This window comes from Phyllostomus hastatus, unplaced genomic scaffold, assembly GCF_019186645.2.
Source record: "Phyllostomus hastatus isolate PE091 unplaced genomic scaffold, TTU_PhHast_1.1 phas_contig_826, whole genome shotgun sequence".
In the NCBI taxonomy this organism is placed as follows: Eukaryota; Metazoa; Chordata; class Mammalia; order Chiroptera; family Phyllostomidae; genus Phyllostomus; species Phyllostomus hastatus.
In genome coordinates this window covers 32,541-55,106 of record NW_025333966.1, presented here as the reverse complement: position 1 = coordinate 55,106, position 22,566 = coordinate 32,541, and the positions used below count along the sequence as shown (strand labels likewise).

At 54.8% G+C, this 22,566-nt stretch overlaps 1 protein-coding gene across 2 annotated transcripts in view; it reads left to right on the top strand.

Annotated features, from left to right (window-relative positions):
- Positions 1-19,493, top strand: part of LOC123826620 (butyrophilin subfamily 3 member A2-like) — a 97,653-nt gene extending 78,160 nt beyond the window's left edge. Inside the window, exons 2-8 of one of the 2 annotated variants that reach the window (XM_045850639.1) lie at positions 11,670-11,802; positions 12,025-12,366; positions 13,937-14,218; positions 15,659-15,903; positions 16,013-16,033; positions 16,805-17,072; positions 18,708-19,493. In XM_045850639.1, coding sequence (XP_045706595.1) covers positions 11,670-11,802; positions 12,025-12,366; positions 13,937-14,218; positions 15,659-15,903; positions 16,013-16,033; positions 16,805-17,072; positions 18,708-18,769 — 1,353 coding nt within the window. In that variant the 3' untranslated portion in view covers positions 18,770-19,493. The remainder of the gene's footprint in view (positions 1-11,669; positions 11,803-12,024; positions 12,367-13,936; positions 14,219-15,658; positions 15,904-16,012; positions 16,034-16,804; positions 17,073-18,707) is intronic. The other variant, XM_045850640.1, reaches the window with a different exon arrangement.
- Positions 19,494-22,566: the final 3,073 nt, after the last annotated feature.

Sequence of the window (22,566 nt, the reverse complement as noted above, 5' to 3'; positions counted from 1 at the left end):
TGATAACAGCACATACCCCTCCTTGTTCTGCTAGAAGATAGTCAAGGGCAAGGCGGTTATCCATGACTACATTTGCCAATGAGTCTACTGATCTTGAGAGTCCAGCTAGAGTACCAGCAGTATCTTTGGAGATTTCTTCTATAATCTTAGTGAGTTCCCTTAGAGTGGCCTCATGATAGGCGAAGCCTCCCCAGGGGGCTGCAGCGGCTATAGTGGCAGCAGCTCCAGCCACTACTAGACCAAAAGCTCGCTTTTTTTTCTGCTGAGAGATGGACTCCCAGGACCCATGGTTATATTTATAATGGTAAGGTCTTGGGGTGCCAAGGTCCCTAAGGTACAGTCACCCCCATGTTTAGAGTTGCTGAGATGAGTATAAGCAATAGCTTCTTGAAGTTCTGAATGATCCGTTAGCCAGTTATTGGGAGTCCCACATAGCCAGACGAGCCCCGGGGGTGCTGCAATAACTGTGGCATTAGTGGAGTTATATTTGTTAAGGAGGGCATATGGCAAGGGGGGAAAGGCAGTCCTTAAAAGGGCCTAAGTTATTTCCTTGATCTTTCCCCCCTGCAGGAGGTGGTAGAAATTTTGCTAATACTCCTTGAAGAGATTGGTTTAATTTCCAAGTAACACATTTAGAAGTATCGTTTGTATCTGCATTGTGAGTTTTGTCAAAGCAACAATGGGTACTATTAGGAATACAGTTAGAATCATAATTCGGGTAGCATACTATATGTGACCAATTTAAAGGTTTGAAAATTTCTTCCTCAGAAAGATTCTCTAGAAAGCTGGAACTTGAAAGAGAAGCCAGGGCTTTAAATGGGTCAATGGCCCTTGTATGAGTATTATTATAACATGGGGTACATCCCATCGTACTGTTGCACTTAAGAGAGGTGCTGGAGTAATTAAATGGCTTTAATTCTAGTGGGGTCATACGGAAACACAAAGGAGGATTTCTCTCCCATGTGACTCTTAAAGAAAAAAGGGGGAACGCGTGTAATTGGCAGAGGAATTCAAAGCACTGATTAAAGATTCATTAGCTATTGGGTAGGCTTTTATATGAGTATTATATCTGGAAGGAGTTTCCGGGTTAGGATGACATATCCAACATTGGGCCAGGTTTTCTCCTGCTGCTAAGGTTCGAGAAGCATTCACTAGAAAATTTTCATCCCATTCCGTTACACAGGGTGCAGGCGAGTAGAGAATGGTTAATAGAAACAACAAAGACATTTTCATTTTAGACAATCCACCCAGATACAATTCCACCCAGAAGGAAGTGAGCAAGCCTTTATATGAAGCAGAGGACCAGTACGAATAGGAAGTTTTCAAGAAGTGCAACTATCCAGAACAATGGTGATCTTAGTGCACTGTTATTGGTTATTACTTATCTTTTTAGGGCTTCCTCCTTTTGAACAGGAACCTGAGGTCCTCCAGTGGCTCGCAGGTATAGTCTGGGCTTTGGGTCTCCAGCCGGTCCTGAGTCAGATTGGGATCCGTGGGGGCTAGTTTTACCCTGGAAATATGAACCCAACTATCGACCCCCTAAGAGTTTCACAGCCATAGGGGTACTCAGGGCTACCTGGTAAGGCCCTTTCCATTTAGGGTTGAGTTGGTCTGCTGGTGATCCCTCCTTCCAGGTTTTAAGGAGTACCCAGTCTCCCGGAGATATGGCAGTTTGAAAATTCCCTTTTGGGGGCTGGTAAAACTTTATTTCCATATTCCTGTAAAGCTTTCTGCACTTGTCCTAAGTTTATTATATACTTAATTGCTTGATGGGTTTCTGTATCAAATATTAGATCTAGAGTCAAAAAGGGCCGGGCGTACAACATTTCAAATGGACTGAGTTTAGTATTGGCCTTAGGGGAGCCCCCTAATTCTCATGAGGGCTATAGGCAGTAACTTAGCCCAGTTTTCAGAAGTCTCTTGACAAAGTTTTGCTAATGTCCTTTTTAAAGTTTGATTTGCTCGTTCTACCTTTCCAGAGGACTGTGGTCTCCAAGCAGAATGAAGATAATATTTTATGCCTAGAGCTTCAGAAACTGCTTGAGTGATTTTAGAAGTGAAGGATGGCCCATTATCACTTTGTAGGGACCGTGGAAGACCAAACCTAGGTATTATTTCCTTTAAGAGAGCCTTTACTACTTCTGTGGCCTTCTCTGTCCTTGTCGGAAAGGCCTCAATCCATCCAGTAAAGGTATCTACCAGGACTAGTAAGTATTTGTATCCTTTACAAGGAGGCATTTTGGTAAAATCAATCTGCCAGTCCTCTCCAGGATAAGTCCCTCTTCGCTGAATAGGTTCTATCAGCGGGGGGCAGGGATGGCTTTTGCCCAGGGTTGTTATAGGCACAAAGAGTACAAGCCTGGCAAATATTCTTTATGGTAGTAGCTATTCCCCTACCTATGAATAATTTGTTAACCATTGCCATTGTAGCATCCCTCCCAATGTGGAAGGAGTCATGCAAAGCTTTTAAGAACTTCCACTGGGAGGCTTGAGGAAGGAAGAGCCTCTGGCCAATATATATCCAGGGTCCTTCATGGATACCTCCTTGCTCCAAAGCCCAAGATATTTCCTCAGATGTATAGTTGGGCTTGATATCTGAGACATTTACAGGGGGGAATAAAGCCATTTGTCTATCAGTCCCTAGCGCTGCTTTCTTTGCTTCTTGGTCTGCTCTCCTATTTCCCTGAGAGATATGGGACATATCCTTTTGGTGGCCTTTGCAATGCATAACTGCCACTTGCTTAGGGAGTCTAACTGCTTCCAATAAATTTAAAATTTCTGGTCCATGTTTAATAGGGGAATTCTTAGCAGTGAGGAGCCCTCTTTCTTTCCATATGGCAGCATGAGCATGCAGAACAAGGAAGGCATATTTGGAGTCTGTATATATATTGACCCTTCTTCCTTGTCCTAGAATGAGAGCTCGGGTGAGGGCTATAATTTCAGCCTTTTGGGCCGAGGTTGAGGGTGGAAGGGGTTGTGCCTCAATGGTGTTATATAAACTAACTACTGCATATCCTGCTTTTCGCTGCCCATTCTGTACAAAGCTGCTCCCATCAGTGAACCACTCATCATCAGGGTTTTCTAAGGGCTGGTCTAATAAGTCAGTCCTGCTCGATTGAGTAAGACTAATAACGTCTGAGCAGGAATGGATCAAATCTGGGGATGATTCTGTAGGCATTAAGGAGGCTGGATTTAGGGTGTTACAGGTCTTTATAGTTACTTCAGGATTGTCTAGAAGAAGGGCTTGATATTTGGTCAGTCTATTTCCTGTTAGCCAGAGGTGCCCTTTCATTTCTAACACCCCTTGTACCTGATGTGGAGTTAAGACTTCTAACTTCTGCCCGAGAGTTAGTTTACTAGCTTCCTCGGTTAGCATGGCTGTGGCTGCAACTGCTCTTAGACATGGAGGCCACCCAGCTGCTACAGTGTCCAGTTTTTTTTGAGAAATATGCAACTGGTTGAGGCTCATTCCCTAGTCGTTGGACTAAGACCCCTAAAGCTATCCCTTGCTTCTCTGCTATGTATAGAGAGAAAGGCTTGTTTAAGTTGGGGGATGCCTAAGGCTGGGGCTTCGACTAGAGCCTGCTTGATTTTATTAAAAGCCTGATCACATTCTTTTTCTCCATATAATGGGTTCAGTGTCTGGCCCCTTAGTAGCTTCATACAGAGGTTTGGCGATTAGCCCAAAGTTGGGGATCCAAATCCTACAGAATCCTGCCATTCCTAAAAAGGAGCGAAGCTGCTGTTTAGTAGCAGGTGGAGTTAATTCAGTAATGGCTTTAATTCTCTCCTGTGATAATTGCCTACATCCAGGAGTCAAAATATACCCTAAGTAATTTACTTTTTTGTTTGGTAATCTGAGCCTTTTTCTTTGATACCCGATATCCTCTTTCAGCTAGGAAATTCAGAGTCTGGATGGTATTTTGATCAGAAGCCTCCTTGGAGGGGGCTGCAGATTAGTATATCATCTACGTATTGTAAAATGGCCCCTCCTTGTAGCTGTAAATCTCTAAGATCCTTTTCTAATACCCTAGCAAAGAGATGGGGACTGTCCCTAAACCCTTGTGGCAATACAGTCCAAGTATATTGCTGATGTATCATTGTCTTTGGATCAGTCCACTCAAAAGCAAATAAATACTGAGAGTCAGGATGCAAAGGGATGCAGAAGAAGGCATCTTTTAGATCTAATACTGAATACCACTGAGCATCATCTGGTATCTGCGAGAGCAAGGTGTAAGGGTTAGCTACTATTGGATGTAAAGGGACTACTGCTTCATTGACTAACCTTAGGTCCTGGACTAGCCTGTATTCTCCTGTAGGTTTCATCACTGGTAAGATGGGAGTGTTGCAAGGAGACTGACAAGGGACTATGAGCCCATGTTGTATAAATTTAGTTATGATGGGCTGTAACCCCTCCAAAGCTTCTTGTTTAATAGGATACTGCTTCCTGTGAGGGTAATCTGACCTGGGTTTTAACTGGATTTTAACCGGTAATGCAGTCTTTGCTCTTCCAGGAACCCCTGACTCCCAAACTAGTGGGTTTACTGCATCCAGAACTGAACTTGGGATTTCTTCCTGATTTCGAACACTACTGATTATCATCACCTTACTTAACTCAAATGGCACTTCAGGGAACAACAAGATGGTTCCCATCCGAGCTAAAAAGGTCCCGGCCTAACAGAGGAATAGGGCACTGAGGAACAATTAAAAAGGAGTGTTTGAATATTCGACTCTCAAATTGGCAAGTGATAGGGAATGTATAAAAATATGCCTTAGGATTTCCTTCGACCCCCCATTACCTTAGCTGATTTGGAGGAAAGAGGTCCAGAGTAAGAGTTAAGGACAGAGTAAGTGGCCCCTGTATCAACAAGAAAGTCGATTTTCTTACCTGCCACATCTAGAGTTACCCGGGGCTCCTCGGTAGAGATGGGAATATGAGTATTCCCTGGGGCCGACCTGTTCCCCGGGCACCTTCAGTCCTCAAGAGTAGCCATGGCCTTGGGGAGATGACCCCTTTCCACTATGGGAACGGGGGGCAGTCTACCTTCCAGTGCCAGGGATCAGAACTGAAGTTCTTGCATAGAGGACAGGGCCTCGGAGGTGGCTGAGTGCAGTTCTTTGACCAGTGTCCAGGGCGTTTGCACTTATAACAGGTCTGATCCTTTTGCCCCTGATTCCTTTGAGGCCTCCCCGAGCTCCCCTGATGGGGCTGGTTTCCGCCAATGGCACTACTAAAGGCTAGTGCAAGGAGCTCTGCTTGCCTCTCCCTTTCCTTCTTTCCCTGTTTTCTTTCCTCCAAATCCCTATTGTTAAAGACTGAAAAGGCTGTATCCATGAGCTGATCTAAGGGGGTCTGCGGGCCCATTTGTAATTTCTGAAGCTTCCTGCGAATATCAGGGGCAGATTGAATTATAAAATGCTGCCCTATCAAGATTCGACCCTCCGGGGATGAAGGGTCCAAGTTTGTATATTTTTTGGAAGGCTTCTACTAGTCTGTTTCTGAAGAGAGCTGGGTTTTCTTCCTTGCCCTGAAAGATTTCCCTAACCTTTTCATAATTCACAGGTTTCTTGATGCAGTTTCTCATTCCTGCCAGTAAGCAATCTATCATTGCATCCCTACTCCGGATCCCTGCCTGAGTATTGTATTCCCAGTTAGGTTCCTGGTCCGGGACAGCTTGGGCAGCTGGCTGGTTAGTGCCAGGGTTCTGGGTATGCAGCTGATCTGCATACTTACGAGCCTCCTCCCAGATCCGCTGTTTCTCGTCTGGGGAACAGCAGGTGGTCAGAATTATGTACAAATCCCTCCACGACATACTAAATGCTAGAGTAAGAGTCTGGAAATTACTAGTGAAACGTGAAGGGTCCTCTGAAAAACTCCCTAGCCTGTCTTTACATTGTTGTAAATCAGTTATAGAGAATGGCACTTGTACCCTTATAGCACCTTCAGGGCCTGCTACCTCCCTCAAGGGTAGGAGTGCAGAGGTGGTAGGGAGATAAGAAGCGCCACTTCTAGTATGTCCTGCAGGGCTGGGTTTTTCCTCAGCTGGTGGCTTTAGGTTATCCATAGCATAAGGTGGTGGAGAGGTCGCTTCCTCTAAGGTAGGGGCAGAGACTTCAGAACTCTGGGGTTCCCTTAATCTCCCTTGAGAGACAGGTGGGGAGCTAAGGAGGGTATCTTCTAATTGATCAACACTTGGGCCTGTAGGTTTTGTCAGGGTGGGGCTGGAGCAAAATGAGGGATCTCGGTACAGAGCCATAAACGCCTGCACGTAAGGAACTTCAGACCATTTGCCTTCCCTCCGGCAGAATAGATCTAGCTGTAGGATAGTATTATAATTTGTGCTCCCATTCTCAGGCCATATCTCTCCACCCCCTAATTTATACTGGGGCCAAACAGTGTTACAAAAGAAAACTAATCTCTTCTTTTTTAAGTTTTTGGGGTCAAATTTATCCCAGTTGCTAAGAATGCAACCCAATGGTGATTTGGAAGGGATGGAAGATGTAGTTCCCATCTCGACTGCGGTGATCCTAAGAGAGAAGAAACACAAAGATACTCCTTTGCAGACTAGAGGCGTCCCTCTCTTTGCTGCCCTTAGGAGATTCCTAGTGGGCCATGGGCGTCCCCTGGGATCCCACCGAACTACCAGACGTCTCTGGCGAAAGAGATTCTAGTGAGAAAAATACTCTCTTGCAATCAAGAGGCGTCCCCCTTTTCTTGCCTCAGGAGCTTCCTAGTGGGCCACAGGGCGTCCCCTGGGATCCCACCGAACTACCAGACGTCTCTGGCGAAAGAAATCCTAGTGAGTGTCGGCCGACAGAAATCGAAAAGACTTGAGAGAATCACCACAGTCTACTTTTGTCTCTAACTATTGGGAAGGAACCAGTCCTGCATTCTTGAGCAATTGCCTATAATCCTGAAAATCCCAGACTCTACCCTTGTGGCCCTAGTACATTTCCATTTCTGTATTCTTCATCTACGGGGACCCTCATTTTCCTGTAAGCTTTAAGATCTGGGGCAAAGGAAGTGCCTTACTAGAAAAATAATTTCTGGCCCTGTAAACCATTAAGAGGAGCACCAAGATGACCTTATTATAAAATGACTCCTTTCCAGATCACAAAGAAGACCCTTAAATATTCTATGTAATTTTCCAGAGCTTTAAGAAATTGTACCTGCGTCTGAAATCTCCCTGAAGGGACCTTAAGCGATGTCTAAATCACCACCCTTCATACTGGAGGCGTATCTCATGGAGGGACAATGAACTGAGAGGGGAAAATTAAAATACCCTTATAGAAACAAGTAAACCACCTTAGAATTCCAAATTCAATTAATTAGGTAAAAGTGGCTCTATGCAGCCATTCTAATAACCAGCGACCAGCAGGTACCTGTTGTGCAGTTCTGAGCGATGTTGCTGCTTACAATGATAGTATACACGTGGCAAAGATGGGAGTGGCTCATTCCTGCAACTGTACTTAGCGCTAGCCTAACAATGACCCCAAGGTAGATATCTTAGTACAAAGACAGCAGGAACCCTTCATACATAAAAAGGCAAGTGGGGGTGTGAGTGAAGGTATAAAGATCAGAAGTCAGTTGGGGAGGAAAAGCATAAAAGACTGTCCGTGGGCCTGATGAAAAGAATGCAAAAGGGAAGTCACAGTGCAGGTGCGGTGGTGACTGATATCCCGCTTGGAAGGTCCGACTATGCCTACTGGGGGAGTGGCCGCGGGGTGGGGGCAGTGTTTTGTGCTTTCCACAGTGTGCCTGACCGTTGTGCGGACATTTTCTTGTACCTGGCGGGGACTAAGGCTAACCCCTGCTCCGCATCCAAGTTATCCTATCACAGGAGTCTTCAAGCGGCGGGCGCCCTTGTGGCTTTTAACTGCCCGACCTGTGCCCGCAAATTAGCGGCCGACCTTCCATCACGGAACATCAGAGTCACCGAAACAGAATAGGTGATAACGGAAAAGGGCATCCCGGGTGTCAGAGCAGCAAAGGGGGCTTACCACTCCGGTGTCTTCTCCTGAGCTGGCTCGCCAAAAACTGTCACAGGTGTGCACAGGTGTGCACAGGTAACCAGGTTCTTAGTGATCGAGGACAAAGAATTGAACCGAACACACAAAGTTTATAGCATAAAGAAAGAGGGGAGGTTTATTAAGTGATAGTACACACCACAGGACACGGGAGTGAGCCAGCTCTGAGCAGAGGAAAAAAAAAGGGCACGTGGGCTGGGGGGATTCTATTCTTATAGAGGCAGAAGCCCCCTGCTAGTCTTTGGCGGGCTTTTTCCTGCGCAGGTACAAGGAGTTGGATTTCAAAGCTACTGCGCATGCGTGGTTTCCCATGACTTTCTTGATTGGCTACTGGAGAAGGGAGTCCCACAATGTTATTTCATTATAATGATATTATAATGAATCAGGGGTAGCGCGCAGGCGCATTCTATGATTCAGAGTTGTCCCAGAAAACAGGAACAACCCGTCTTAGGGGGTCTTTGTCATGTATAGGTGTTTTCTACCTCAGCCCTGCGGGGCCTTGGGAGCTTCCTTCCTGACTACCTCCTGCCTCACATGGACCCGGGAATCAGTTCAGAAGGTTCCAAGGGGCCAGGAGCTGAGGGTTGATGCTGTTCTGGGGACAGGCCGCCAGGTGCTGTGGCACTTCCTCAAGCAGAGGCCGCAGGGACCAGGGGACGTCTGTGCTCCCCCCTTCACAGGCTCCTACGTGTGCAGAGTCTGAGACCTGGACGGTGTCACGCAGTGCAGCGTGAGCGAGCCTGGGTGCTCCTTGGCCCACCGCCACCTGGAGCCCGCATCCCTGCCGTGTGCTGAATGCCAGGAGGGTGAGTGGGCGCAGGGAGGCTCGGGTCCCCCTTGGTTCCTGCAGCCCACCCCAGGTCAACCGGCTGGTAGGAATCACCCCAAGTGTGGGTGTCATAGATGCACAGGGTCACAGAGAGGCCAGGACGAGTGTCTCCCAGGATGACACGTGTCTGTGGTGAAAGGGTCCCCCTGAGGCTCCTGGATTCAGGGCCGCTGTCCGAGAGAGGAACACAAACAGGTTCACCTCCCACATCTGGGTGCCCCGCAGTCTGTGGAGGAGGTTGGGGTTCTGCCAACTTCCCACCCAGTGCTCTCGCCACCGGGGCAGCGGCCCTGGGATGGGGGACTGCACTTGGGGGGGGGGGGGCGGGGACTTAAATCGGGGCAGGGGTCAGGCCAGGTAGAGAGGCCCCAGCCTCCCCCCTGACGTGTCTGCCTCACTGAGGAATAAACCCCAAGGGATTGGAAACAAATACATTTCAGGATTCCTTGTTGTCCTTCTGAGGAGAAGGCCATCGGCGTTTCAACCAGGACAGCCTGAGTCTGCACGTGGCTTTGGCAGCGAGGACAATGTGACAGAGTTGCTCCTGCCGACCCTGAGCTCAGTGTGTCCCCCATCGCGTGTCCCCTCTTCGTCTCCTTTCTCGGTTCCTCCAGCCGTCAGGGCGCAGGCTGTCCGCTCTCTGGCTGACCTTGTTCCCGGGTGGTTTCTGCTGTCGGACGCAACCGCAGGAGGGGCTGACGACACCCTCCCTCTGGTTACCCGTCACTGCTGCACGGAAGTGCATGTGGTGTCCACGTTGTGTCCTGTGACCTCACTGCCTTCATTTCCACGTTCTCATGGGAGTTTGTGGGTCCTCAAACGGTCCTACGTACCGCGTCCTGCCGTCTGCGAGCGGTGCGAAGGCTCCTTCTCCCCCGGATGTGCTTGCTGTTTGTCTCTGTCTCGCGTGAGCGCTGTTGCTCGGACTCCCAGTGCTCTGGGGCAGGGGGTGGTGAGGGTGGGCGTCTGTCTCCCTCCTGATCGGAGAGGGGGAGCTTTCAGCTTCTCACCGTTGCGTGTTGTGTCACGGTGTGTCTAGGAATTACGTTTGTTTGTTTGTTTAAGATTTATTTTCTGTTTAGAGAGGGAAAGGGAGGGAGAAGGAAGAAGAGAAATATATCCGTGTGTGGTTGCCTGGTATGCGCCTCCTACTGAGGACCTGGCCCACACCCCCAGATTGTGCCCTGAGTTGGAATCAAACCAGCGACCCTTTGCTTCCGAACCCCGCACTCAGTACACTGACCCCCACAAGCTAGGGAAGGAATTCTGTTTTTCATAACACGTTTTTATTCAAAATTATAACAAAATTGGATGCAATTTATACACAGTGCTCTTGCAGATTTTACTATAATGAACGGCATTAAATGTCAATTTTTGTATTATTGCCAGTTTCTCTTTAAAAGCAATTCCTGCCAGTGTAATCTTTGGTGCTACAGATAAAACTTTTTCAGGGTATTTGGTATACAAGGAGTGACCCAACCAGAAACAGGAAAAGAAAATAAACAAACCAGCAGTTACCTTCTGGAGGGTGGGCCCTTGCAGTCCAGGCTTCCCCACTAGGAGAGAAAGTTCTAGGAGCCCATCTGCATCCATGACCAGCTGGCGTTGTTGTGAGAGGCTGCGTAGGGCTTTACTGATTTTTTTTTTTGCAGACTCTCCCAGAGCACTGGCTCATTTCACAACGGGTGACTTACCAGTCCACTTGCCCACCTGTGCTGAGTGTTCAGCAGTTTTTGACCAAATCCCACGTGCCCACCCTCCCTACTCCCCCAATCTCACCCAGCGCAACTGTTTCTCTTTCCCACATGAAAAGAGTCCACAAAGGGAAAGAAACATCTGGACGTGTAAGACGTGAAACAAAACAGCAGAAGCTCTAAGAGGCGTCAGAGCCGCCGAGTCCAGAGAGTGTTCAGGGCGGTGGAGGGGCGTCCCCACCAGTGTCCCCCATCGAGGGGGAGCATGTGAGGGGGACCGAAGGCTAAAGGTGTGAGAATAAAAACAGTTTGGATAAAAAGATTCTGGTTTTGAGTTGCCCCTTGAGTACACGTGGCCAAATGCATCCACAGATGTTCATGTGAAACACATGTAATTATCATTCTAAGTTATTTAAATTTCATTCCTTTAGGTTTTATCTTAAGTTGGTGTGTGATAGGAATAAAAAACAGTATATACCCTTCAAAATATTGTGGAAATGTGTCCCCCACTCTGGAAATTTTTAATCTTTAAATCATTGAAGTATTTTTATTATTAATTAATTAATTAATTTTAATTTTGTTCAAGTACAGTTCTGTCCATTTTCCCTAAACCACTACCCCCCAACCAAACCATCCCCTAAAACAGTCACATAATTTAAAGCACAGGGTGCAAAGGCCCTGGGCTTCTGCCCTGGGTGACAGGGGACCCCAAGGGAGGGGCTGAGCAGGAGGGAGGTGATGGGGCAGGACTGCTGGCTGCTGTGCGGAGCGCGGCCTGCAGGGGGCAGCAGTGGGAAAGGGGACTCAGATCAGAGGGGCCTGCCTTCCTCAGAGTGGGGTGGTGTGGGTGCCCACCTGGCTGAGGCAGGGAAGTGTGAGCAAGTGGGGGGCTTCTGAGTAGGTTCCCACAGGAGCCCAGTGCTCCCTGCTGGCGAGGGATAAGGTACCTGCATTACTGCTCCATGTTTCATGGCTGATTTCCATGGAGGAATCCAAGGGGAAGAGACCCCCAGGGGACATTTGCAGAGGAGGCTCTCGGGTCCCCAGTGATGGCGGTGGTGCCCGGGTCGGCCCTGGGCCGGCAGCCTCTCCACATGGAATCCTCCTCCTCCTTCCAGGTGGTCCCTGCTGCCCAGCCCCTGCTGGCCTCTCTCTGTGCACAGCAGGTCAGCATGGGGAGGTGCCTGGTGCCCCGTCTGCCTGCCCTCCCTGTGTGCCTCGCCGTGGTCCTGCTGCTCAGCCTCTGCTCAGGTAGGACTGGCTGTGCGTCTGTGTGTGTGAATCCTTTCCCTTCGGGCCCAGCCAGAACCCAGGACTCCACCCCCTCCCCACCCCTGCAAGGCCCGTCCACACCACACCTGTGTTAGGACTGAGTTCCCGTCTAGCTGTCTGTCACCTCACCTTTCCTGCCTGGGACACCCCCTGGCGCTCTGGGCCTGCTCACTCTGACGGAGCCCCCCTTCTGATGACCAGCTGAGTTTGCTGTGGTCGGACCCCCCGAGCCCATCCTGGCCATGGTGGGTGAAGACGCAGACCTGTCCTGTCACCTGTCCCCGAAGATGAGCGCTGAGGCCCTGCAGCTGATGTGGGTGCAACCAGGCCGCAGGCAGGTAGTGCACGTGTACGCACACGGGCAGGAGGACACGCCGGCAGAGCAGTTTCGAGGGAGAACTTCGATTATAAGAGAGGACGTCACTGCGGGAAAGGCCGCTCTGCGGATTCGCAGCGTCAGCGTCTCTGACAACGGAACCTACCTGTGTTATTTCCGAGATGGAGGCTTCTCTGCAAAAGCCCAGGTGGAGCTGCAGGTGGCAGGTGAGCCTCAGGCTTGTTCCAGGCTCCTTTCCCTGGGCGGGGGCAGAGGCTGCAGACCTACCCCAGAGCACGTGGGCTGCTCACCAGCATCCGCCCCCCCACCTTCATCTCTGCGCCTCTGAGGCCCGTGAGACACCCAGGGGTCCCCCGGGGTGACTTCCTCCTACACCCAGTACAGAGTCCCCCACGCCGCCCCCCAGTCTCAGGGGAGTGGAGGTCGGAGACGGAAAGGCTGAGGACACCTCCCCGCAGCGGGTGACACATGGGTGTTGGGTTCAGTGTGATCCAGACTGTGGCCATGGTCCAGAGGTCTGACCTGTAGCGACAGCTCCTGTGGGGCCCACGTCCCCCGCCAAACCCCCGGGAACACAGCTGCAGTTGAACAGGTTGTGTCGTCCTCGCTGCAGTGAGGGCGGTCGTTCCCCTGGGGACAGGGACACTGGGGTGTCTCAGAGAGGGGGCGTCAGGGAGGACTTGGTGCGGTTCGGGGAGATGTGGAAGCAGCGCTGGGCTCTGGGTGGGACGCGGTCAGGATGCTGCGGGGTGCCACTGGTCACCCACAGCTGGCACAGGCAGATGGGTCACTGCACAGGGTTCCTGTTTCCTCTGAGATGTCACCGCACCCTTGAGTGGCCTTAATGTGGCCCTGACCCACCCCAGTGACAAAGCACCTTGTCTGAGGTGCTGCCCCACGAACATGCCCATGTCTGGGCGTCAGGGCTGCAGTTCGAGTTCTGTGGACACAGCCCTGCCCTGTGGCTTCCAGTGCGTGGGGGCTGGTGGAGCAGGGACCGTGCGGCCCCCTGGCCTTGTCCCCGCACGGCCCCTCCTCAGCCTGCTGTCCCCTCCTGGAGACCCGGGCTCTCCCGACGGAGCCCTCCCTGCAGGACTCTGTGTGTTCAGGTCCTCAGAGGGCTGCCTCCCCCTCCGTGTGTTCAGGGGCGGGGGGACAGGTGGCAGTAGCTCCCCGCTTTCTGGCCCTGGGTCTGCTGTCTTCCGTGGGAAAGGTTCCCCTCTGCACAGCCTCGCTGTGGATACTTCCGGGGGGAGACCCTGGAGGGAGAGCCGAGCAGCCTGGCAGTGAGGGCAGCAGCAGCCTCCTGAGGGGCCGTGCATAGAGTCACTGCTCGGGCGGCCACCGGACACTGTGTGTGTCTCCTGCTCATGGGAGGGCACAGCCCCCACAGGACGGGCAGCATTGAGAGGGGCACTGGCAGGAGTCCAACTTAGGCTAAGAGGCACCACCTCCATGCTTGTCCAAGGAGGGGAGAGTGGCTCTGCCAGGGACCAGCCTGTCTGGGGCAGGGGGGAGGGGAGGCTGCGGCAGTCTCTAAGGGGACTTAGGGGAAGCAGCCTCTGCTCTGGCCCAGAGCCCCCTGGATCCAGCACGAGGGTCCAGCCAGGGTCAGGCAGTGGCCCCATCGGGGATCAGTCTCTGCTGCACAGCACACGCTGGGAGCAGCTCCTGGTGAGTCCCTGCTGGGCTCGTCAGTGTGTGCGCCCCTCCCTGGTGAGGAGACCCCACCAGTACAGAGGGCTCCCTACGATTCAGCTCACTTCTCCTCCCCAGCTCTGGGCTCTGATCCCCACATTGACATGAAGGGCTACGAGGCTGGAGGGATCCGTCTGGAGTGCACGTCTGCCGGCTGGTACCCGCAGCCCCAGATCCAGTGGAGAGACGCCAGGGGACACAGCTTGCCCTCGGAGGCAGCATCTGCGGCTGCAGACCCCCAGGGCCTTTATGCAGCCTCAGCCTCTGTGATCCTGGAAGGCGGCTCTGGGGAGGGAGTCTCCTGTGTCATCAGAAACGCCCTGCTGGGCCAGGAGAGGTCAGCCAGGCTGTCCATCCCAGGTGAGTGCCCTGCCCCCTGCCCTGGGCTCCTGGGTGGTCCCTGGGGGAAGGTGTGGTGGTCTGCTAATGACCTGGGTCCCTTTGGGGCACAGAGCGGGAATGAGGGGCTCCTGCCACTCATAAGAAGGGAATGAGGGGCTCCTGCCACTCATAAGAAGGGAATGAGGGGCTCCTGCCACTCATAAGAAGGGAATGAGGGGCTCCTGCCACTCATAAGAAGGGAATGAGGGGCTCCTGCCACTCATAAGAAGGGAATGAGGGGCTCCTGCCACTCATAAGAAGGGAATGAGGGGCTCCTGCCACTCATAAGAAGGTTTATGTCACAGACACCTTCTGAGCTCTTCCTGCCACACACGGTGCCAGGCAGTGGGACGTGGGGACAGATGGGAAAGTTCAGCAAACACACCAGGAGGGGGAAACAGGGACAACCCAAATCTCAGTGAAAGGGGTAATCGCCTTACAACATAAAGGAACACTGTGGATAAAGGAGCAAAAACAGGAATCATCAGTTCCCAGGAAGGTAAAACTCCCAGGAGGATGACAAATCTGACGCAACAGGGAACTATTTCCCCCTGCGAATTTGGCAGCAGCAGCACAAACGAGGGGGTGGGCGCCCTCTGGTGGCGGGCTGTGGGGAGACAGCCCCGTAGCCGTCTGTGCTCCCGGTGTTGGATGGTGTTGGTGCGGGTCGGCCCCCGTGCTGTGGGGGCGCAGGGCCGTCTGCATCCGAACTGCTCACTGACTGATGCAAAACCCACTTCTGGGGACCACCCCACGGGCCAGCCTGCAGCGGTGGGACGTGACTCCTGTGACCGGGTATTTTTAAACCATTGAACCCCGGGACAAAGGGCAGAGCCTGGGGGTGCCCACTGGAGGGGACCGGGTTTGCAGTGGGCACTGCCCTGCGGGAGAGACACGGGCCTGCTCGCTGTGCTGGAGCGGGCAGGTCGCTGAGACACAGGACGGGATGGACACCTTGCACAGCAGCCGCATAGGGGCTGATTTCGCTGTAAACAAGATGAAATAAAATATATTTAGTTTTCAAAACTTAATGAAACCTGCGTGGCACTCACCCTGCGTCAGGCACTGCATAAGCACTAACTGAATGCTCTCACTGATCAGGACGCAGTAACAGACGGTTACGTCATTAGTTCAAGGTCACAGCGCTGGTCGGGCAGGAGACCCGGGACTGGAACCCAGGCCCCCAGCCCCAGAGTCTGTTCTTCACCACCAGACTCAGCTGACTGAAGGGGGGCAGATAGTCAGTTGGGGGGGGTGCAGAGGGGACGTCAGTGACACTGTGTGTGCGTCCTCGTGCTCCATCTCATCCCATGGGGTCGGAGACATTTCAGGAAAACCGTCCTGACTGTGTGACAGTGAGAGTCTGGGTGCTCTGGGGACAGAGAGATCCCTTCAGGGACTGATGCTACTTCTTCGCAGGTGCCTTCTTCAGGGACACACAGCCTTGGACGGTGGTGCTCTCACTGACCCTGCTGTCTCTTGTGGGGCTCTTGTTGGGTGTGGGGTGCTTGCTGCACCGACAGCAGAAGAGGATCCAGGCCCTGTCCCAGAAGAAGGAGATAAAGCGGAAGCTGAGAAAGAAGCAGCGCGAGCTGAGAGAAAAGCAGCTGGAGCTGAGAGAGAAGCAGCGCGGGCAGAGCTGCAGCTGCAGGAAAGCGCCCAAGGTGAGGCCCAGCTGCAGGAGGTCGCCCCCTCCTGCCCCTCCCAGGTCCATCCCCCGGATCCTCCTTTGCATCCCCTTGACAGGACTTTCCTTTTTCTGTTTATTTCCAGAGATGCTGCAGGACCAGCTCGGTAAGCCCCCATCCCCGTCCCTGCGCGTCCCCAGCGTGCGCAGCTCAGCCTTTCGGGCCGCGTCCGCTCCCCCTACTAGAGCCCGGAGCAGCCGTGCTGGGGAAGACCCCGCTCTGCTGGCCTAGACCTAGGGGTGCACAGGGGGGACGCAGAGGGCACGGGGCTTGTACGGCTTCCCGGGGCTGCGAAACGTCCTCCCCACCTCGGGGCTGAAAGACAGAACTGACCATGTCCCGGATGTGGAGGCCACAAATCTGATCCAGGTGTTAGTTAGGGGTGGGAGGGGCTTGGCTTCCTCCAAGGCTTGGGGTGGGGTCCCGCCCACCCCTGCACTCATCTCGTCTCGGGTGGCCAGCTGTCCTGGGTGCTCCTTGGCGTGAGTGCCCGTCAGTCAGCACCGGCCTCGGTCCTCACCCGGCCTCTTCCCCGTGGGTCTGTCTCCTGATGACCCTCAGTGGGCACTGGATGTGGGACCCATTCTCGTCCAGTACGGCTCCCTCATCTGCAAAGGCCCCGTGTCCAACCAGGCCACATTCCCAGGTCCCAGGGGTCTGGATGCAGACCTGTCTTGCTGGGTTCAACTACAGCCCCCCATCTGGGATGACCCGGTCCTGTTGGGGCCAAGGGTGCACCTCACCCCAGGAAGTAGTTTTCTCTGCTACCGCACGGCCCCAGCTGAGCTGCCAGGCGAGGTGGCTTTTCTCCCAGAAGTGGTTGGGGAGGGCTGCGCTGCAGGCCCCTGCCACCGAAAGTCACGGCTTTCTTCTTCAGTCCCAGGGAGGCACCTGGCCCAGAGTGAGTCTGCTGCCCAGGGACATGGAGCACAGCTCGACAGACAGCTGCGTGGACAGCACACTGGTGCTGCTGGAACACCAAGGCTTATCCGTGGCGCCCTCTGAGGATTCTGAGGCCAGTGTTGAGCTGCAGGTGGTGGTGTCCGCAGGGGGAGTAGCCACCCAGGAGCAGGCACTACAGACCCAGATGCCTTCAAGGACCCGGTTCAGACTGGGGCGGCAGCCCCCTCCACGTCCTGGAGCAGGTGAGGGGCGTCTGGGCGGGTGTGACGGCAGGGACGCCTGCATGTGTGGCGCACGTGCCATGTGCGTGCAGGGCGTGTGCAGTGCTGCCCTGCGTCCCCTAACTTCCTCTCTCAGTGTCCCAGTGATGGAGACGCAGCTCCACAGGCCTGTCCCTAAAGGACAGAATGTTACTGTCTCCCTGTCCTGGCGGCAGTTGTTCAAGCTCTCATGGCGTTGTCCCTGTGTGCATGTCTGTGTCCCTAAAAGAGCACGCCGGTCTTGTTGCGTTAGGGCTTCATCTGGACAGGTCACGTCTAGAGCAACCCAGTTCCCAGACAAGGCCCCACTCCCGGTTGCTGAGCTTAGGACGCCCACATCTTTGGGGACACAGTGCAGCCTGTGACAGCCCCCACCACACCTGCTCCCCGGGGCCACCGAGACCCAGGGACCGAGCTCTCCCAGGTCCCAGCGCTGGGAGGGCGCTGCCTGGAGGAGGCCCGGCTCATGAGCACTGACCCCTCGGGGTGTGTAGGGGGCGGGTGGAGAGGACATGCTCGGTGACCACGGCCCCTGAGAGTGGGTTCTGGGCAGTGGGGCGGTATCCTGGGAGTGACCACCGGGCTCTCACGGGCCCGCAGACCACACTGACAAATGTGACCCCCCCCCAGAGCGTGGGGGTTTCCTGGACTTCGGGTGCGGGAGGTCCCTTCTGCAGGCCGTCCGTGCATCACACGTCTGCACCTTCCCGCACCCCCTTCCCGGGCCTCTGAGGCCTGTTTGAAAAGACTTGGACTCGGGAGCCCACTCCTTCGTGCGTCTGCCCTGCGGGGAAGCAACGGGGTTACTTCCCCGGTGCCTCACCCAGGGCCTGGCCCCGCCCTGGAGCCCCCGGTGGTCCCAGGCTCAGCAGGTGGCAATGGGGGCCCTCACACTGAAGAAGCGTCTCTGCTTCTCACTGCCCTGCCTGCAGCTGAGGGCGGCCTCCTGCACCGCAAAGCAAGCCAGCGAGAAAACACGCACCAAAAACACACCCAGTGAGGGCTTCACGGACATGCACTCGGTCTTTCCCATGGGAGAGGAGGACCCCGGGGTGCAGACCGAATCAGCCGTCCTGAGCCGGCTCGGCCGGCTCCCCACAGCCCTAGCTGCACCGGTAGGTGACTCCAGGGCACCGGTGCCGGCTGCCCGAGGGGAGCCTCACCCACTCACCCTCACAGCCACCTTGGGACATAGCCCGATTCTGAGAGTGGGAAACTGAGGCAGGCCCACGTTAAGTGTCATAGGTAACTCACACGGAATTGAGCGCTGCACAGAGATGTCCGACCCCCGCCCCTCCCTCTCCTCTCGTCTGCCCCTTGGCTCTTGACGGTCCCCATTCGGCAGGGTCACGGGCAGCCCTGAGGGTCCCTTCCCAGGGCACCAAGGGTAAAGGGCACTGCAGGTGACTGAAGGCCACCCCCACTGGGATCCTTCAGGGTCGACTGTCAGAGCCACGGTCCACCGCTGCACTGGCTCTGCAGGACGCTGTGACCCAGGGGGTGAATTCCCGGTGACCCCATCACCCGGGGCTGAGAAGGGACCAGCGGCCACTTTCTACCGCACCCCGTGACCTGGGAGCACAGAGCAGACCCAGCCCTCCCCCTTCACCCCTCCAGGTCCTAGCGCAGCAGGAGTGTTGGATCAAAGACGCAGATGGAAGTCACTGGAATCTCTTTGACGCAGTGGAATCCACGTCCATCAGAGGCACACCCACCGCTGACCGCCACTGAGGTCCCCGAGGTTGCTGTCACCTGTGCATCCTGGGGAAAGGCCGCTCTTCCTCATCATCACCACTGTGACTGTTCCCGGTGTGCCCCCGGTACCCCGCCGTGGGTGGCAGTAACGGTCACCCTTCAGTGGAGCTGCTTCTGCATCCAAGGCCGCACGGCTCACCCCCCGGGGTCTCCGTTGGCCTCCCCGCGGCGTTCTCACAGAGCCCTCGCCGCGCTGCTGTTGCTTTGCCACTGTGATGACCCACCGCTCGCTTCCTGACCTGACACAGCCCACGACGGTCACCCTGCGTCTCTGTGGGTGGGAGCCCGCGTGGCTCTGGCTGAGCCGAAGCCAGGGTCTCGCTGGCCGGGTCCTCTCTGCAGGACCCAGGGACCGGTGTGGGTTGCTAACTCTGACGGCTGCCGGAGCTGCGCTCCCTGCGGTGGCGGGACCCAGGGCCCTTCTTGGTGCTGTCGGGAGAGCTGAGGCCACGCCAGGCTGGGAAGGTGAGGGGTCGTTCAGCAGGGACACGTGTGAGGGCACAAGTCAGGTGCAGGGAAGGACCTGGGGACAGTCCCAGCCTCGGAGTCACTGCTGGAGGGGCCGTGGCCCGTGAGCTGACGGCAGCATCGAGGACCTTGACCGGCTGACCAGTGCAAGTGTTACAGAATGGGGCGGGGGTGGGGGTGGGGTGAACAATATAGTGTTCTGGAAAGGACGCCCCACTGGGTTAGGCCTGCCCGCCACCAGGGGAAAGACATCTCAATGCCCGAGACTGGTGAAAAGGAAAGGAATTATGTATTCCCAAAGTTGTACAAACTTAAGAATTATGACTTAATGTCTTCATTCAAATACCAAAGTCCTTTAGAATCCCCACAGACGCACACAGTCCCCCCTGGGCCCAGTCCTGGGTACCACGTCTCAGGAGAAGAAGTAGAAGTCCGTGGCTCAGGCAGCCCTGGGGTCTGGCACCATCAGCCTCATCTTGCCGCGATCTCCAGCTAATCCAAACCAGGCGGCACCTTCCCATGGCCCAGCAGCAAGAGTCCTTTCACCCCTTTTCTTCCAGGAAATTCTCTCCTGCTTCCTAAGCCACGTGGCAAAAGGCAGCACCCCAAAGCCTGGGTTTCAATCCCAGCACCAGTCTTTCTCTGCAGCCCCATTTCCGACTCCCCACAATCAGTGACACCCGCCAGCACTCCCGGATCCTCCCAGCTGTACTGGGTTGCCATCGTGAGTCCAGGCAGGCGTGGCCCCGTGGCGTGGAGCCAGGCTCCTCCAGGCTCTCACGCAGGCGCTGTAACCAGAGGGAGCTGCCTCCCAGTTACATGTTGGGTGGGAGTCACTTCCATCCCCCTGGCTCAGAGCCTGGCCACATTATTTAACATATCTGTGAAACTGGTTAAAGGTTATAGACATGTTAAATGCCCACGCCAGAGGTCAGCTGCAAAGCTGCTCTGTGCAACACAGCTCTGCATGGCCCTGCCCCATGGGTGCCATCCCCCCAGCTCAGACGTGTGGGGGGGTGAGGACATCCTATATATAGATGCTATTTTCTAATATTTCCTGGACACCCTGAGTTCTGGACCACATTCCAGATCCCCATTTGGGCCCCCCCCTTGGCTGCACCCTGTCACAGAAGGACAGAGCCAGTGGCGTTAGCTGCCATGGGGCCTCCGGCTGGGCAGGCCGTGGCCTTGTGACCCTGACTGCCAGTCTGGTCTTCTGAGGCCTCCAGGGACACACTAAGGACGTGCGGGAAATGTTGGGAAGTGGGTCTGGGCAGACTATTCCAGAAGTGGCCCACGCAATGGCCGAATTGCCATCTGCGGGGTCTGGGAAGGGAGCATGGAGTGAGTGGGGGATCCCGGACCCCACCGGGCCTTCTCGTGGCGGAGAAGGAACCTTGCGCTCCCTGCCATGGCCTGGGGACACTGGAGAGCCACCCCCCAGCCCCGAGGGTCAGAGAGGGCTTTGCCTCTCACTCGCGGTGCTCAGGACTCTCACCCCAGTGTCTGACTGAGTCACCAGGCTGCCATGACAGTGGCCGTAGCTGCCACACCGCCCCCTCCCAGCTCTGCCCTGTGTCCCCCCGTCTCTTCCCTCCCTGAGCCCAGCAACTTGAAAGAGATTCCTTGGCTTAGGAAAGTGGGTGTTCATGCACCACACCCCGCCACCTGCCCCGCGGCACACACCAGGCCTGCTTCCGTGGCCCACTCTGTGGACCGTGCGTGCGTCAGTCTGCGGGCACAGGTCTGAGCGGGAGGAGGGAGGGGGCGCCCCAGACTCAGTGGGCGTCTGCTGGCAGCACCCAGGCCACAGGGACCTTCGCCTCAATCAGGACTGTGGTGCCACGTCTCCCTGTGATTTCCCCACATCTGCCCCCCAGGCGGGTGGTCCTGCCTCTTCCCACCCCACCCCGCCCCCGCTGGGTGACGACTCCTTGGACCTACGGAGCTGGCTGCTTCCCTGCCTGACCCCCTGCTCTCTTCAGTGTCCCCTGCCAGCTGGAGCAGCCCAAAAGTGAGAATGTCCCGGCTCTGTTTGCACTGGGCAACCAGCTGCGGGTCCCTCCTCTCCCAGGCTGTGGGCCTGGGTGGGCGTCCTTGGAAGAGATTTTGGAAATTAAGGGGGTAAAGCTCCCCCCTGCTGTGCCAGGGCTGTGCCTGTCACCTTCTGGAAGGAGAGGTCACTCCCCCTGGAGGATCCTGGGAGAACCATCTCCTCGCCCAGCCCCCCCTGGCCCCCACAACACCCCGTCGGTCCTCCCCAGAGGCTGCAAGACCTTGTGCGCTGAGCGGAGAGGGAGGGACAGCGGCGGGGTTCAGGGTGGTCCTGGGGCTGAGGTCGCAGCCCCGAGACAGCTGGGTGTGTGTCTGGGGTCCGCCGGCGGGAGGCGCTGTGCTGGCCCAGGGGGCCCCGCGGAGGGGCGGGGCAGGAGCACCTTCCCGGCCTGCTCTGCTAAGGCTCCCGCGGGCGGCTGGCGCTGGGAGCTGCCAGGGGCAGTTCTGGGTGCGGGAACCGCCGGCGGCAGACAAGGCAGCACGGAGCAGCTGGAATCCCGGGGCAACATTTTAGAAAGTGATACAAATTGGAACAATTCTCAGCGGCCTTCTGTGTTAGGTGGACGAGTACTAGGACTGAGATTTTTAGTAAATGTGAATGTTTGCTTGGACGTGGTACCTGCATTCACCTATGGACATGTGGTTTGGAGGGAAATCAGCCTTGACGTTGCACTTTTCAACAATGTCTTTAGTAATTCAATGATGTAAATTTAATATTCAATTTGAAGACTTAGCCTCACAAGTCTTCTAATTCTATAACTTGCTCTTGAAATGAAAATTCTTTAGCCCTGGCTGCTGTGGCTCAGTGGGTTGAGCACCAGCCTGAGAACCAAAGGGTCACCCGTTCGATTCCCACTCAGGGCACATGCCTGGGTTGTGGGCCAGGTCCCCAGTGGGGGGTGTGTGAGAGGCAACCACACGTTGATGTTTCTCTGTGTCTCTTTTCCCCTCCCTTCCCCTCTCTAAAAATAAATATATAAAATCTTTTGAAAACATCTTTGAAGCTCTGGAAATACAATGTCTTTATTTTTCTTTAAGATTCTATTCACTGCCCCAACGACCCTCAGCCCACAGACCCCCTCACTGGGTGGGGGGAGTGGGGGGGCTTAACTCTGAGCAGGGGCCCAGGCCAGTTAGAGCGGCCGCAGCCTCCCCGCCAACACGTCTGCCTCAGTGACGAACAAGCAGCAGGTGCAGC